Genomic DNA, 14,477 nt, shown 5'->3' with positions numbered 1-14,477 from the left:
TCTCTTAGGAGCATCAAGAAAGAGAACCTGGCCCTAATCCAAAAAGTGGCCATGCCTTGTTTGTGGTCATTTTTGTTTTGTTTCTTTTGTGTATGTGTTGGGCGGGGGGGTGAGTTACAGTAGAGGGGAAGGGGAATTTTGCCAGTTTTGTGGGTTTAACTTGGTCTGAGGGGGTCTGTGAAGCATATATACTCAGTGTGGACTTGCTTTTTGTCTGTGTGTCCGTTTGCAGCAGAATTTCTCCTCCTTCAGGCCGGCTCCCCACCCCCACCCACCACCAAAATACTAACCCTTAATTAAAACAAACAGCAAAGAAAAAATACCAACCACACTCCCCAGACTAAGCCGAAGTAGAAATGGAAGCTAGTGCTTTAGGGATATTGTGTTCCATAAATTATCTTGCCTTTTTCCACTGTTGTTATTACATTGTTTCATAACAAAATTACTTTGAACCATAAAGTTATAAATACATTTTAAAAGTCCCACTTGGTAACATTAGATTTCTGTCCATGTGGTGTTGGTAGTTACTGTAGCAAAAGCTCTGAAGTGTAACATTTGAAATTAGCCCAGCACAACTGGAAGGAACCTCCCCCGGCCCACAGCCATGTACCAGGCTGCCACTGTAGTCTCTGTGGAGACAGGGAGGGAGCAGGCCTCTCTCCTGGCAGAGCAGTAGGGAGGTGGGACATGGGGACTGGGCAGGTGACCCCAACCCCGGCCAGTGCCAGTTCACAGGGCATTGTTCCCAGTAGATGACAGCCTACGGACAGCTGACAGTTCACCACAGAAGGATCCTCAGCATTTATGTGTATTGAAGGTTCAAGCACATTTTCTTGGGAAAGAAGGGACGGGGGTCTTCCCAAACTCACGAAGAAATTCTGCCTAATTATGTTTCACATTCTCAGCTCGGGACCTGCCCTCGGAGTTCTGTAATCCTCCTCAGCTCTCTTCCTTCCCCAGTAGCAGGGAAGGCAGAAAAATTTAGGCTGGGAACGTCATCCTGCCCTGGGGAGGGATGAGCAACGTCTTCAGTTAACACAGGCCTTGCCCCTCAGATCCCCCAAAGCCTCCTGGACCTGACACCAAGCTGAAGGAAGAAGGGGGAGCCCCTTATTCCCCCTTGGCAGCCCCTCAGTGAGCTTGAGCACTCAGCACCCGCTGACTCCCCAGCACATGGTCCCCTCCCGTGGGCTGTTGCCTGGGGAACCAGGGAGCGGTGGGAACGAGCTGCTGGCCTCTGCATGTTTCAATAAAGTTGCTGTGCTGGGAGCTGCTTAATCAAAGGCCTGTGTTATGGGCTCATTAGTGTGGTCCACCACGGGGGCCAGCTTGAAGGGGAGCTCCCAGGAAGGCTGGCTCAGGCCCCATTCCCCAAGCATGCACCCTCGCTCGCCGAGGGGTTTCTCAGGCTCTTCCTGAGGAGGCCTGGGAAACCCTCCGACCCTGCACCAGCCAGGTTCTCAGCTGCTGAGCCAAACCCACACCAACCCTCCTCCCCTCTAAGGCAGTCAGCATTTTCTGCTTCTGACTGCCAGCCCGCCTTCCCTGTCAGGGTCTTGCCACTGTGGTCACAGGCAGCTCCCTAGCTTGTGGGAACCTGGGCTTGTGATTACTTGTGGGCCTTTAGGTCTCTCTGTGGGGCTGGCTGTCTCCCCAGAAGTCTGCAGGACCTCCTGGAGGCCTGAGGTTAACAGAATCATCAGTGCAGACTTCTCTACCGGGCCAAGAAGGTCCCTCAGGCCCCTCAGCAGAGATTCCAGCATAGAGAGGCCTGGCCTCACCCCTTGCAGGTCAGTCTTGCTCTCCCTCCCAGGATTCAGGATATCTCCATGTTCCTAAGCCTTTTGGAAGGAGCTGAATGCAGCAGACCTGGAATGTGAGGAGACCCAGACTTCTGTTCTCTTGGCTGCTGCTTGAACCCTCCCTGTTGGTCCCTGCTGAATCGGGAGGGGCCAGGATGACTTTCTTGCATCAGCCTTCCACAGCCGTAGAAACCCTCACTCCCAGCCTTGGCACCTTGTTCTGGCTACTAGCCCAGGCCAGCTATCTCTTGGGGAAAGGCACAGCGAAGACACCATGCATGAGGGAAGTGTGACAAAGGAGAGGCTGAGAGGAAAAGGCAGCAGGTTAGGGAACCTGGGCCCCTTCCTGGAGCTTGTGGACTGGCCCCAGACAGGCCTCCACACCCATCTACTCCTGGGTCTGCACCTGCACTCTGCACCCCCACCCTGCCCCGCAGCCCCCACTCTCCAGACCCGGGAAAGTCAAGGCCACAGCACACAGAAAAGCAGCAACAGCTGCAGTGCCAGGTTGGGCGTAGTGGACACTCCCTGCTTTATGGAGGAGGTGGAGAGGCAGGAGTCCAGTCCCTGTTCCACAGGCTTTTCAGTTTCCAGACGTTGACACCTTGACTCCACTGCCCTACCATATGCTGTTTTCATCCTCTTTGAGATTATAAACCCTCTCAGCCAACTCCAGAACTTTGCAAGAGAGCCTTCAGACCCTGGGTGAGAGGCCTGCCAAGGTCCTCTCTTGTACCACCCTCCCCCAGCATTCCCTCACCCCAGTGGCTTCAACAAGCCTCTCCCTTGAGTCTGTCAACACTGTCCTCCGAGCGGGAGCCGGGCCCAGAGCTGAGGCGATCATCCGTCCCCAGCCAGGGCTGATCTGAAAAGGGAGAGGTCTCCGCCCCAGAGGTTACATAGGGGTCACATCACCAAATATGAGATTTTTTTAAAGCCCTGCGTTGCTTTTTCAGCTGCCTGGTGTCTGACAGCTCACCCAGGTGGCGCCCCCATTCCCAGCCATTCCCTACCAGCCCTGATGGGAGGCCCTTCTTGGGAGACGATGCCCAACAGCTGTTCCTCGTGGGCCCTGCTCCTCCAGGCCAGACTCTGAAAAGTGCTGCTGGGCTCTCCCAGCCTGGCTGCTGACTCACCACTCTCCTCTGGACAAGGCCCCCGCCTTCCCCATCCACCCAGTTGGATGGCGTGTGGAAGATGACTTGGGAATTCCTGGCCCAGGCCCTGAGCAGCTCCCTTTGGTGCCTCTACTGTTTCTCCTTCCACTGGTAAACCTGGCTACAACCTGGCAACTTTTGCTTGAGTAGTCCTGGGAGTACTGCCATTAAGGCTTAAACCTCAGCAATGTGCAGGGGGAAGTACAATCCCCTCCCTTCTAGGAGAGGACTATGATGCCCCACTGTGTTCTCACCAGCCAACAGCCAGAGCAAAAGGAGTCTGAGCCTACTTCTGGTCACCAAAGCCAACTTCCCACCACCCACCCAGAGCAGGAAGTGAGTGAGGTCTCACTTTGCAACCGATGCAGCCTGGTACCTGCACACAGCCTCTGCCCAGGCTGTCTTCTGGCTTTTGTCTGGCATGATGGGGGGAAGGGATCCAGACTGGACTGCTTCCTCATCCCTGCCTCCTCAACTGCCATCATGAGTGCCAGAGCAGCTCCTTGGCAGGCCCCACCACTGTAAACAACACATTTCCTTCCCCGAGAGAAGGAAAGGGAGGGAAAAAGAAAGCCAAACTTGTTGGGAAGCAAGAACAACGTGTCAACACGAAGAGCAAACAAGGTCCTGGACAAAGTGTGGATTGTTGTAGCAAGGGAAAGGAGTGGGCATTGTCACCCGCTGTTTGCAGACTCAGAACTATCATTGACCACAGACCTTTCAATCGGCGTCAGATCTGCAGCTGCTGGGCTCCTGCGTGCAGCTCAGCCGGGCCTGCCCAGGGCAGGCTCTAATGAAAGATCACTTTTCTGGTTCCTTTCTGGAACTTGCTGGGGCCTGGGCAATGACAATCCTCCCTCACCACCAACCGACCAGGTGTGAGCCCACTGGAGTAAGCTGCTGGCCTAGATTCCCTGGCCAAAAGGTGTGGGGGCTCCCGGCTTCCATTCCACAGCTCACCCAGTTAGATGGTGATGGAGCTACAGCTACCAGCTCACCTTGTTGGTTATGCCGGTGCCCAGACCCGCCCAAGATATTCTGATTCAGGAGGTCTGAATGGGGCCTTATATGCCATCCAGTGGATTCCGACTCAGCGACCCATAGGGTTCCTAGGCTGTAATCTTTGCAGAAACATGTCACCATGAGCGCCCCACCCCCACCCCCCAGCCTAGCATCTCCATATTTTAAAAAGCTTCCCAGGGGTTTGAGGAATTGTCCTCTCTCACTAAAGGATCTCCCCACTCCAAGGGCTGTTTGTGCACATTAAGTGGGATAACAAAATAAGATTTTATGCCTGGCTGTTGGTGAGTGCTTCTATCAGTGAGTGCTGCTGTTACTTTCATTATCATTATTATTGTTTCTACTGTTTGGAGCTCAAGTAACTCATGCCTTATGTATGCAACCCTACAGGCCTGGAAATTTGCCTCATTGTCCTCACGGGCAAACGATCTTGAAGCGTGGCCTTCCTTCCTTTCCAGTTGGCCAGCGTGGTTTTTGAGCGGCTGCATTTCTGTGAGTCTCAGGGCTACAGCCCTGCAGAGACCCTCTTGAGCTGAGCAGGTGGTCAGGAGGCCCGGGGCTGGTCGGGATTGGTATGTTGGTTTCCAGAGCAGTGATAGCAGTCAGAGTCACCTTCACCTCCCCCACTGAGAAGAGAGAGGTGTCAGCCCTGAGGATATAGACTTCTGGAATGGAGTACCTTCCCCAGACAGGAAAAGAGCATCCCCCACCACCACACAGCCAGATGACTGTTCTTCCTAAATCCAGGAGATTTCTCTCCTCTCAGCTTCTCCTTACCTGCGAAGTGGTGAGGATAGTTACCTCCCTTGCAGGAGTGCCAGGAGGATTCAATGAAATGATGTAGGTCAAGCACTTAGCACAGTGCCTGGCACATGGGGGAGTCACTGCTCCTGCTGTCAGAGTTGCTGTCATTACTGTAACCGTTCTCATTATCTGTGACAGAGCCAGGTAGCCCCGTGGGGACCCAGTGAGTTCCAAGACCTCCAAGCCCAAGAACTGCACAGGCGGTTCCCACAGATGCATCACAACAGTGAGCCTGTCCCTCGGGAGAGCACCCAGGAGCTGCTCCATCATAGCTGTCTATCTCAGTGTCCTGTTGATAAGATCTGTTAACATGCTCAGCTCCAGGTCTCAAGTACACAAAGAACAGGGCCTGTTTGTTCAATCCAAGCTTCTAAGGTTTAGCTCCCAAAGGAAATTAAATTAGGTGCCTGGAGCTATGACAGTCTGTCATGTTTCTTTGTAGGGAATGTCATCCTTAATATCATGCAGGCCTCATGTATAATTTTTCCCCTTTAATCCTTTTTTAAAATAATGTCGTTTCCAGCAGGAACCAGCAAGTCACCAAAAGTGAAAATTGAGGAGGCAAAGAGGTGTAAAAAGTAGGAGCAACTGGGGTTTGTCCCCATTTTTGGCCTTGCCATTCATTCCCTCCCGATTGAGTACAAAATAAGTCCGCACACAGATAGTAGGGCTGGCTGCTCTACTAAAAGCTCTCCCAGCACCAATTCCAGACCTTTGTCAGGGGGTCTGGTGTAGGGCTGAACTCTTGTCTTTAGAGTCTCACTGAGTGGCCATAGTCCCTGTAAGCCCTACCCCTTCTGTCTGCCTCCCCTTTCCCCCCAGCACTAGTTACAGTCCCAGACCTATTTACCTCTCTGGCAGAAAGTTTCTCCCTCCAAATTATTTGTGGGTTCAAATCTGCCCAGCCTGCCCCGGCTGGAGCCATTGTAATGTAATTGGGTTTTAGGTATGCTTGTGTTTGTGCTAGCATTTGTAGAGATGGCAACAAGCCCCGGAAATGCCAAAAATATGAATGTGACTTTTGTGCTACTCATGCAGACTGGTGATAACTGGAAACTCTGGACTTTTGGGGGAAAAAACCCTGGGATGAGAGAGCCAGGGGAGCAGGGCTGTGGGGGAGGGGTCGAGGTATGATTGGAGGAATGGGCCAGCCCCAGTTTGGAGAACTTGGGTGGGCCCTTCCCTGGGCAGACTTTGCCTCTCTCCCTTTGTCTCTAAGCTTTGCTCATTCTCGCTTTGTCTCTGGCCTCACTCAAGATCTGTGCTCCTGAAACAAACTTTGAGGAGGAGATGTGGACCAGTGGTCAGAGCTGGTTTTATTCCTGACTGTGGGCTCAGAGCCTGGCAAAGTGAGGTTTTTTGGGTCCCTGTCAAACAAGGGAGCAGGATGCTTGTCCCTGTGAGGAATGGGCTACCTTCATACCTGTGTCCCCAGTGCTCCATCCAGGGTCAGGCCTAGCAGAGGCACCCAGGGAATGCTTATGAAATCGAATGGATTAATGGGCAGATGAGTGGAAGGATGAATAAGTAAATGTCCTGGGGTAAGAGTCCAGGATTCGAATGCAGCTCTTCAGGTCCTAACTTTGGAATCTAGACAGGATTAAAATGTAGTCTTGTCTCAGTCACTCACGAGCGGGGTGACACTGGCAAGTTGCATAACCTCTCTGTGCCTCGGTTCCTCATCTGTAAGGAGACTGAAGGAGATAAGACATAGGAGCAGTTAGCACAGCCTTGTGTGGTGGTGGTTTTTCTACTCACTTGGGTGTAGTTTTTTCATTCCTTGTTCCTACTCCCCATCCCATCTACCTTCTTCTTCTGGAGTCCTCCATCCCATGAGGTCCCTGGTAACCCTGCTTGCTTACCCTCCTTTCTCTGCCAGTCAGCTTATCTCCCAAGCTGACTCTATTCTAAATGCTGAAGCTTCTGTTTCCAGGGCAGCTTATCAGAGTGGACACCTTCCAAAGGAAACCTGCTGGGTATTTTCTTAAGTTCTTGATTCTCATCCTTCTCATAGGGAGGGTTTCCTGCCAGGAGCCCCTGGCCCTCCCCCTTAAGCCTGTCCTCTGTGCCCCACCCAGGCTGCTCAGGGTTTGCTGGAGGAAACAAGGCAGAGGCAGGTGGAGCCACAGCCAGGGCCAGCCAGGGCGGGGCAGTGCAAACAGGTCTGATGCAGAGGCCCCATGGACTAGCACAGGGAGGATGGGGTGAAGGAAGGGTCAGATTTGAAAGAGGAGCGACCTCCTCAGCCAGGGCCCCGTGTAGTGCAGGCACAGGGCGAGCTTAGCCTGCCTCTGCAGAGCCAGCCTGGCAAGAGGGCAGGGTTAGAGAAAACAGCTGAGGAAGTCCTGATTTTGGAGGCCCTGAGGGTCTAGAGGGGGAATTTAAGCATTCCTGTTGGCTGTGAAAACTTCTTCAGGGAGCGGGGGTGGTAGTTGTACCAACCAAATAACGGGGCCAGACTGCCTTACGCATCACATTCGAGGCTGTTGGACGAGAGCAGCAAAGTAGAAGAGCTGGGAGGTGAATAGAGAAGAGGGACATGAAGGAAGTCCTGAAGAACTCAGCGGCTAAATGGGGCCACTGGGGCACGACTTGGAGGCTTTAGCCTGAGAGAATGCGGATATGGGTGGATGGAAATGGGAGTGGAAAGGCCCCTTCCTATCTGTAAAATGAGGGAGGTTGGTCCACAGTCTCCAGATTCTCTAGCCCAGACATTCTTGGATGTACCTTTTGGGACATTTCCAGCTTCCAGACAGGACTTGTATTCCAAATCCAGATAGATCCCTTTTGTCCTACTAAGTGGTGCAGGGGGGACATGTGAGCCTATTGGGCAAGGAGGTTGTTGGCAACAGCTCTTCTGTGCCCCTCGGCTTTTCTGTTTCCCCTCTTCTGTGCTGCAACATGCAGGAGGCCAAACACCTAAATAAGCTTCAGGTTTTCTTCCTCCCCTTCTTTTCATTTCTGTCTCCCTTCTAGGACCAGCACTACCGAGCCTCCAGGTCTCTTCACCTCCCTTCCCCTTTGTCCTCTTTCCTCTGCCCCAGCCTGTCTGATATTGCAGGCTGGTGGTGGTGGGAGGTCTTGGGGGGTGGGGAGAGGAATCCAACACTTGCCTCTGCCCCTAGAAGGATCACCACCAGGGGCTCATGCCTCCTCCATTACCAAAAGAAAGGGCCATAGCTTGGCAGTTGGCAAAAAGAGACCATATATTAAAAAAAATAAAAGCCTGCTTTGTGTCTCCTTCCCAGATTCTGTTGACTGAAGAGTTTGTAGAGAAAATGTTGGAGGACTTAGAAGATTTGACTTCTCCAGAGGAAGTAAGCCTGTTTGATTTTCTCTGACAGTAGGCTCCAGTCCCCAGGAGCATGTGCGTGTCTGTGTGTGTCTGTGTGTGTGTGTACGTGTGTCTGCATCTTCGGGCACCTCTCTGACACATGGGGCTAGGCTGGGGAGGAGACCCCAGAGACATTAAACGGCTTCATTTCTTTTCTGTTTCCCTGAAACACCGCCACCCCCAGCCCTTGTAAGGACACTCAGCAAATTGTCAGAATTGCCAACTCCTGAGAACCTCATTGAAGAGGCAGCCAGGGCCTTCAGGCTAGTATGAGTTCTCCCCCAGCCCCTGCTGTTCCCTGGCAGGTTCTGAACAGAAAGCCCATGTCTGCTGCCAGAGAACATTCCACTGGGAAGTTCTGGTGGGCAGCGAGGGACTCCTGCTCTCGCCTCTGGCCACCCAGGAGTCACTCTCCCTTCTTCCCTTCCCAGCTGTCAACTCTCCCCTCTTAGTCAGCCTCTTCCAGCCCTAAGTCAGAGCCAGAGGAGCTGGCAGGCCAGGTGGGGCTTGTGCCTTCCCCTGGCTGCCTCTCTGGGGTACAGGAACAGAGCCCATAATCCCCTTTGTTTTTCTTCCTTGTTCCCGGCATCCTTATTTGCACGGACTTACCTCATTCTGGAAAGTCCCTTCCCCTCCCCCTGCATGCTGCTAATCAGTACCCCAGTGGGATTTGTGCCTTTGTGGCCTCAGTGCCCCGTGGGTTAGTGGAACATTAGCAAGCTGGCCCTGCCTCTGGAGAGCCCCAACCAGTGGCAGAGATAGACCCTTCCCTTGCCCTTTTGCCAGGAGCTGCTTGAAGGAGCGCTCCTTCACCTCCCAGGACCCAGGCAGGGACTCGGTTTGAGTCAGGGCTGGAGCTCTCAGCTGCCTGGCTCCCAGGACCCGGAGGCCTCTGCTGTTACAAAAGGCTAAGGAGTGGGCACAGGGTGGGGCTGTCCTGGCCTGGTCTCCAGGTGAACAGGAACTCCTCAGAGCCTGAGGCCGGCCCTGATAGGATAGTGTCTTCTCTGTCCTGTGGGATGCAGCTTGATAAATTTGTTCATTCATACATTCAGCAGTCACTGAGCACCCAGTCTGTGCTGGCCCTTGTGCCAGCCACTCAACCCCCACAAGGCAGCAGCCCCTGAGGCCCAGTTCCCCATTCAGCCAGACCAGAGCCAGCTGCCCAGAAGCGCTTCCGGAGAGGCCTTGTCGCACTGGGATGGCCCTGTGCCAGACTGCTGCTTTGAGCTTGGGTGTTGAGGGGGTAGGAGGGGGACAGTCAGGCAGGAGGGACCGGAGCCAGGGGAAGCTTAGGAAAGTAGGTCACTAAAAATGACTTTTTTTCTCCTGTCCAGAGGCTGTCCCCACACCCTGCCACACTCTCTACTTTGGTTCTGGCATAGCCAGTCCCCCAGCAGAGGGAGGGAGAGAGGGAGCCAGCTAGGAAGTATCAGGCCTGTCTACTTCCAGCCCCAGTACCAGCAAGCTGAGAGCACTGGTCTTCTCTTCCCTCCACCCTGGCCTTGATTAACTTGCTTAGTCCTGGGTCAGTGGGATTCAAAAAAAGACAAACCCTGTCTCCAAACTCCAGCATCACTCCGAGTCAGTGAGCATCTATTGAGTACCAGCTGTGTGCCAGACCGCATGCAAGGTTCTGGAATAGAGGGAAGAAGATAGGTCAGCCTCTCCCCAGTACCGCTACCAGCAGCTCTCAGACCAATGAGAACAACAAAGCTGTAAGCAAATCAGTGATTCCTGGGTGGGGCAGGAAGACCTTGGGCTCTTCCTGGCCACTACTGGGACCACTCTCAAGGCATGCCCTGGGAAGCAGCTGAGAATGAACAGAAGGGAGCAGAGTGGGAATCCGCTCCTCCTGAAGATGCTCCAGGCCCAAGAAATCACTTCAAGCCGCATTCCTCCTGCTCCTCAGCTCCCATGGAGGCTGCAGCATGGGGCTGACTTTGGGGCCCAGCCAGGACATCATTCTGTTTGGACCCTTTGGCAAAGGCTACAGAGGGCAGGTTCCAGGATCCTTCCCGCACCAGCCTCAGAAAGAGAGGCCATGGCAGGGACAGGACCACAGAGTCCCAGACCTCAAGCCACTTCCCTGTAGCCTCTGCACCCTCCCCCTCCTCTCCTCTCCATCCTCCAGCCCCAGGGCCTCAGGGATCAGATTCCTTACATGCTTGTGGCTGGAGGCAGAACCAAGGAAGTGAGCAGGAGGGAGGTCAGCATAGTCAAGAGAGAGTTAGAAAACATGCCTCCTCCGACCCTGGTTAATTATTGTCAGGGTGAGGGGAAGGAAGGGGTCACCAAACTCCAGCAGCCTAACCCCAGCTACCCACCTGGGTCTGGCATTTGAGATTGATACCAGGCATCCAGTGGCCTGTCTTGCCCCCCCGCCCCCATACCTGGGACAGGGCCTGGGCAAGGGTCCTTGCTGTGGGCAATCTTGGGATGGTGACCATCATGGTTTCTACTGACCCTGTGCTCTGGCTGTGTGCTTTCTCCCTCCACAGTTCAAACTTCCCAAAGAGTACAGCTGGCCCGAGAAGAAGCTTAAAGTCTCTATCCTGCCTGATGTGGTGTTCGACAGTCCACTGCACTAGCCTGGGCTGGGCCCCACAGGGGCCAAGGGGGAACCCAGCCGCTCCCCAGTGACTTTCAGTGTAACAACTGCAGAAAAGAGAGTCCCACAAATAAAAGGAGACACATGGGGATTACTGCGCAGCCACTGCACCTGCTGCCTGGTGGGATGTCATGCCCAGGCCATGGCCCTCATTGACTTCTAGTTCAGGGGTCTCATCCACCCAACCGGCGAAGACCGTGTGACCAGGCTGAGTCCCCAGTAGCCAGTGAGCGGGTAAATGCAAACCTTCCCCTCCTGCTGCCGCCCTAGGTTCTGGTTCGAGATTTGGCTTTGCACCCTTGATGTGCCCCTAGGTTGAGACAGGCTTCACTCTCACCTACCCCTGCAGGGAAGTAGGGACCCACCAGTGCCAAGCACGGATGTGGGCGCGCTGCGTAGCTCAGCTCTGGAAAGCCTTGGTAGTCAAACCCCTCTGGCCACAGAACAATTTCACCCATCGTGTTTGGTTTTCTTCCTCATTTTATTTTTTAGAAACCAAATGGTATTGCTCTGCAAAGATGTCCAGAAGCGGTGTGTATACTGTGTTTTAAACAGAACTTTATTCCCAGATGAACTTTCTCGTTCTCTCAGACAGAGGCTTGGGGCTGTGTCTCCCCCTGCACTGCCACAGGAGAAGGTGCCGGGTGTTCGCCTGCCAGCCCAGGCCCTGGAGGAGCCAGCTTCACAGAGAGGCTTTTCTTCCCAGCTGGGCCTGGCGGAGCTCGGGGCAGGTGGAGAGCCGAGGCACACTCTCCTGGGCAGCCTTGAGCCCAGTTTAACTGGGGCCAGGAAGGGGTTCTGCTGTTTCCCAAGTGGACCAGGCCCCGACAAGGTTCAAGGACCATCAGGGTCTCAGAAACTTGGTGGCCCCACCCTCATCTTCAAGTCCTTTTTACCCAACCAGGCCCACCTGGGAGAGAGTGAGGCCCAGCACCTCATAGACTGTCCCCACCTGCTCCTCAAGGCCACCTCCATCCCATTCCCTCATCCCCTGGGCCTTCCAGCCTCCAGGCTGCAGAACTCTGACTTACCAAAAAGTGAAAAGGCAGCCTCTCAACATCTTTTTCAATTTGGTTTTGCAAACAGGGCACTCTGCGTCTGTCCCACCCTCCCTGCATCCTTTCATTTCTCACCTTTCCTTCCCTACTCCTTGTCCTGACTCTTTTCCTGCATCCCTGGCCTCTGGGGGTCCTTGGTCCCTCACCACAAATACTGTAGATCTCACAGTCTTCCTCCCGGAACCCAACTTTTCTCTGGCCCTTGGTTTTGGGGTTCCTCTTGGATTGTCTCCCACTCCTGGCCTGGAATCAGCAAGCCCCTTTCCTGCCCTCGTACCCCCTGACTCCAGGGACTACAACTTCAAGATCATCCTTAGGTCTCCCCAAAACAGTCATTTTGTCTATTAGGGACCATGTGGGTATCCCCACTACCCGCCACACACACACACACATACACACAGCACTTCTGGGGGTGCAGGACCCCTCTGATGAGAGATCCAGCCAAGCTGCCTCCAGGAGCCATAAGAGCATTGGCCAGGCTCTCCAGGGAGAAGCAACTGGGCCCCAGAGGGGCGGATTAGGTCTGGCCCCTTCCCCTACACACCCCGAGAATAATACAGTTAGCTCCGTCTTAGCATCAAGGAGGATCACCCTGGATGACTGGGAGAAACTGGCGTCAGGCCCCCACTAGCCAAAATAGGAGCTTCCCTGGACCTGTTGTTGGCAGCAGTTGTGCCTTCTACTGCCCCAAGGACTTTTCCGAAAGGACATTTCCTGGCCTTCACCCACCCACCACTGCAGCCCTGCCTTTGAAGCTCTTGTATAGTGACATTTCATGGGCAGAAAGGTGCCATCAGCTTGCCTCCTTTTCTTGCCACCCTGACCTGGCTCCCCTTGAATGTTCTCCTGAGAACCTGCCCGAGGACTTCGTGCTGCAGCCCATCCTGCCCTCCATCTGCCTGGTTTTGGAGGGAGCGGCATTTTCTGAGCTCAGCTTTATCATGTATGTGAGGTGTCTCAGCAGCAGCTTGCCTCGGCCTAGAGGGCGTTTATGGACTGATGGTCAGCACCACCAGCATGGTGGCTGCGTTCCCAGAAAGCAGGGGCAGCAGAAGGGCAGCAGAGGAGTTGGGAGAGGAGATGAGCAGGAGTGGCCTGCCCTTGAAGCCTATGTCAGGAACCTCAGGAACATCCAAGGTTGTGCTGGGGCCAGGCCTCCACCTCCCTTCCCTACAATGCACTGGCTCTGGGGGAACAGCAGGCAATCCACCATCCCTGACCAGGCCTCCTTTTCTTTGGGTGGCGGAGCCTTCCCAGAGGTCCCTGGGGGAAGGCGCTCTCCATGGACCTTCTGACTGGTGGAGGAGACCCTCACTGAGGATCACGCAAGGCTGAGCATGTACCCCACCACCACCACCAAGCACAGCACCTGCTGTGTGGTAGGTGCTCAGTAAATGTACCCCTCATTCCCTCTCTGCAGCTCTCTGGGGACTCCTGACCTCATTGTGGGTTGGAGAGGTGAGGCGCCTCCCACCCTTCCTCTATCTGCCTGTTATGCAGGCCTCCTTGAAGCTTGCCCAGTCCCACCTCACTCCTCCAAGTCCCTGGTACTGGAGCCTCTGAGAGGAAGGGGGACTTCTGTGCTTCCCCCAGGTCCAGTGTGGGTTGCAAGAAGCCGGTAGAACCAGCTGCCATCTTGAGGTGGTGGGGGAGGCCCCATGCAAGGTCTCAGGTCTGGCTGGGGGCTGGTGCCTCTTCCTGCCCTCCTCTTCCCCTTCCAAAAGAGTGGCTCCAGGGCAGGGACTGGGGAAGCCTTGATTGCCTACAAGGGCTAGAGCGGTTTTAAAAATAGACACAGGGTTTTGGGATTGTGTTTCGAGATTGAGCTAAGCATAGGGAAAACCTGAAGGTCACTGCCCCTATGGGGTGGGTCAGTAGAGAATCCCCTGGATTGTATTTTTTTATGTGGTTGTCTTCCCTCTCTGAGTGCCAGGTCCGTTGTGCCAGGTGAGTCACCTGGCCCCATGACACGCGTCAGGAGCCCTGTAGAGAGATCCTTTCTTTTGTACAAGTACCTGAATGCTGCAACCGGCAGACTTTTGTAAAGTTTTATATTAGTTTCTAATAATGTCAATGGCGACGCGGTTCCCAGGGGCTGCAGCCTGCTTGGGACTTTTGTAAGGTTTTTTGGGTGACTCACTTAGATGTTGTTTCCTTCTTGCCCCCTCTTCCTCCTTGTAATCTAAGTGCATTAAACATATTTGCAGAAGTGCCTGGGCTGCGTGCTCTTTTCTGGCTGCCTGGAATAGGGGAGCGGGAAACTGGGGCCCCAGCAGAAGGGTCTGGTGGACTCACCCACTTAGAAGCAGGGAGTAGGGAAAGACTCCTAGCACTGGCATTGGCAGTGAAGGGGGTGCCAAGAAGCAGGATCACACAGCTGATGACTCTTCACTCATGCAGAAATGACTTTGCAGTGACAGGCTCTCCCTCACTGGTCTTGAATTCCTCAAAGGTCAAGGGAGTAGGAGGAGGAACACTGGGAGATGGCTGGGTGGACCCTCTCTCTGCAACTCCATCCTCTTCTCTCACCTAAAACCCTTTCCCCTTGGGATGAGGACCCTCCTTGCCTCCAGTTTTGGGGTCCTTGTCCCTTCCAGCCACTCCCCTCACCAGGCATCTAAATCCAACCTCCTGATCCAGGGGCCAGCCTCAGAAGTGATCACACCCACTGGGTGACTTGGAGGCCAGCCC

At 54.2% G+C, this 14,477-nt stretch overlaps 1 protein-coding gene across 2 annotated transcripts in view; it reads left to right on the top strand.

Moving 5' to 3' along the window:
- The window catches only part of SUFU (SUFU negative regulator of hedgehog signaling), a 114,351-nt gene extending 100,351 nt beyond the window's left edge, over positions 1-14,000 (top strand). For both annotated transcript variants that reach the window (XM_010589025.3, XM_003409149.4), the window contains exons 11-12: positions 8,032-8,100; positions 10,619-14,000. In XM_010589025.3, coding sequence (XP_010587327.1) covers positions 8,032-8,100; positions 10,619-10,708 — 159 coding nt within the window. In that variant the 3' untranslated portion in view covers positions 10,709-14,000. The remainder of the gene's footprint in view (positions 1-8,031; positions 8,101-10,618) is intronic.
- The last annotated feature ends 477 nt before the right edge of the window (positions 14,001-14,477 follow it).

Source organism: Loxodonta africana, chromosome 16 (assembly GCF_030014295.1).
Source record: "Loxodonta africana isolate mLoxAfr1 chromosome 16, mLoxAfr1.hap2, whole genome shotgun sequence".
Taxonomy (NCBI): Eukaryota; Metazoa; Chordata; class Mammalia; order Proboscidea; family Elephantidae; genus Loxodonta; species Loxodonta africana.
The sequence above is the reverse complement of the archived record's forward strand: the minus strand, read 5'-3'. Positions and strand labels throughout refer to the sequence as shown.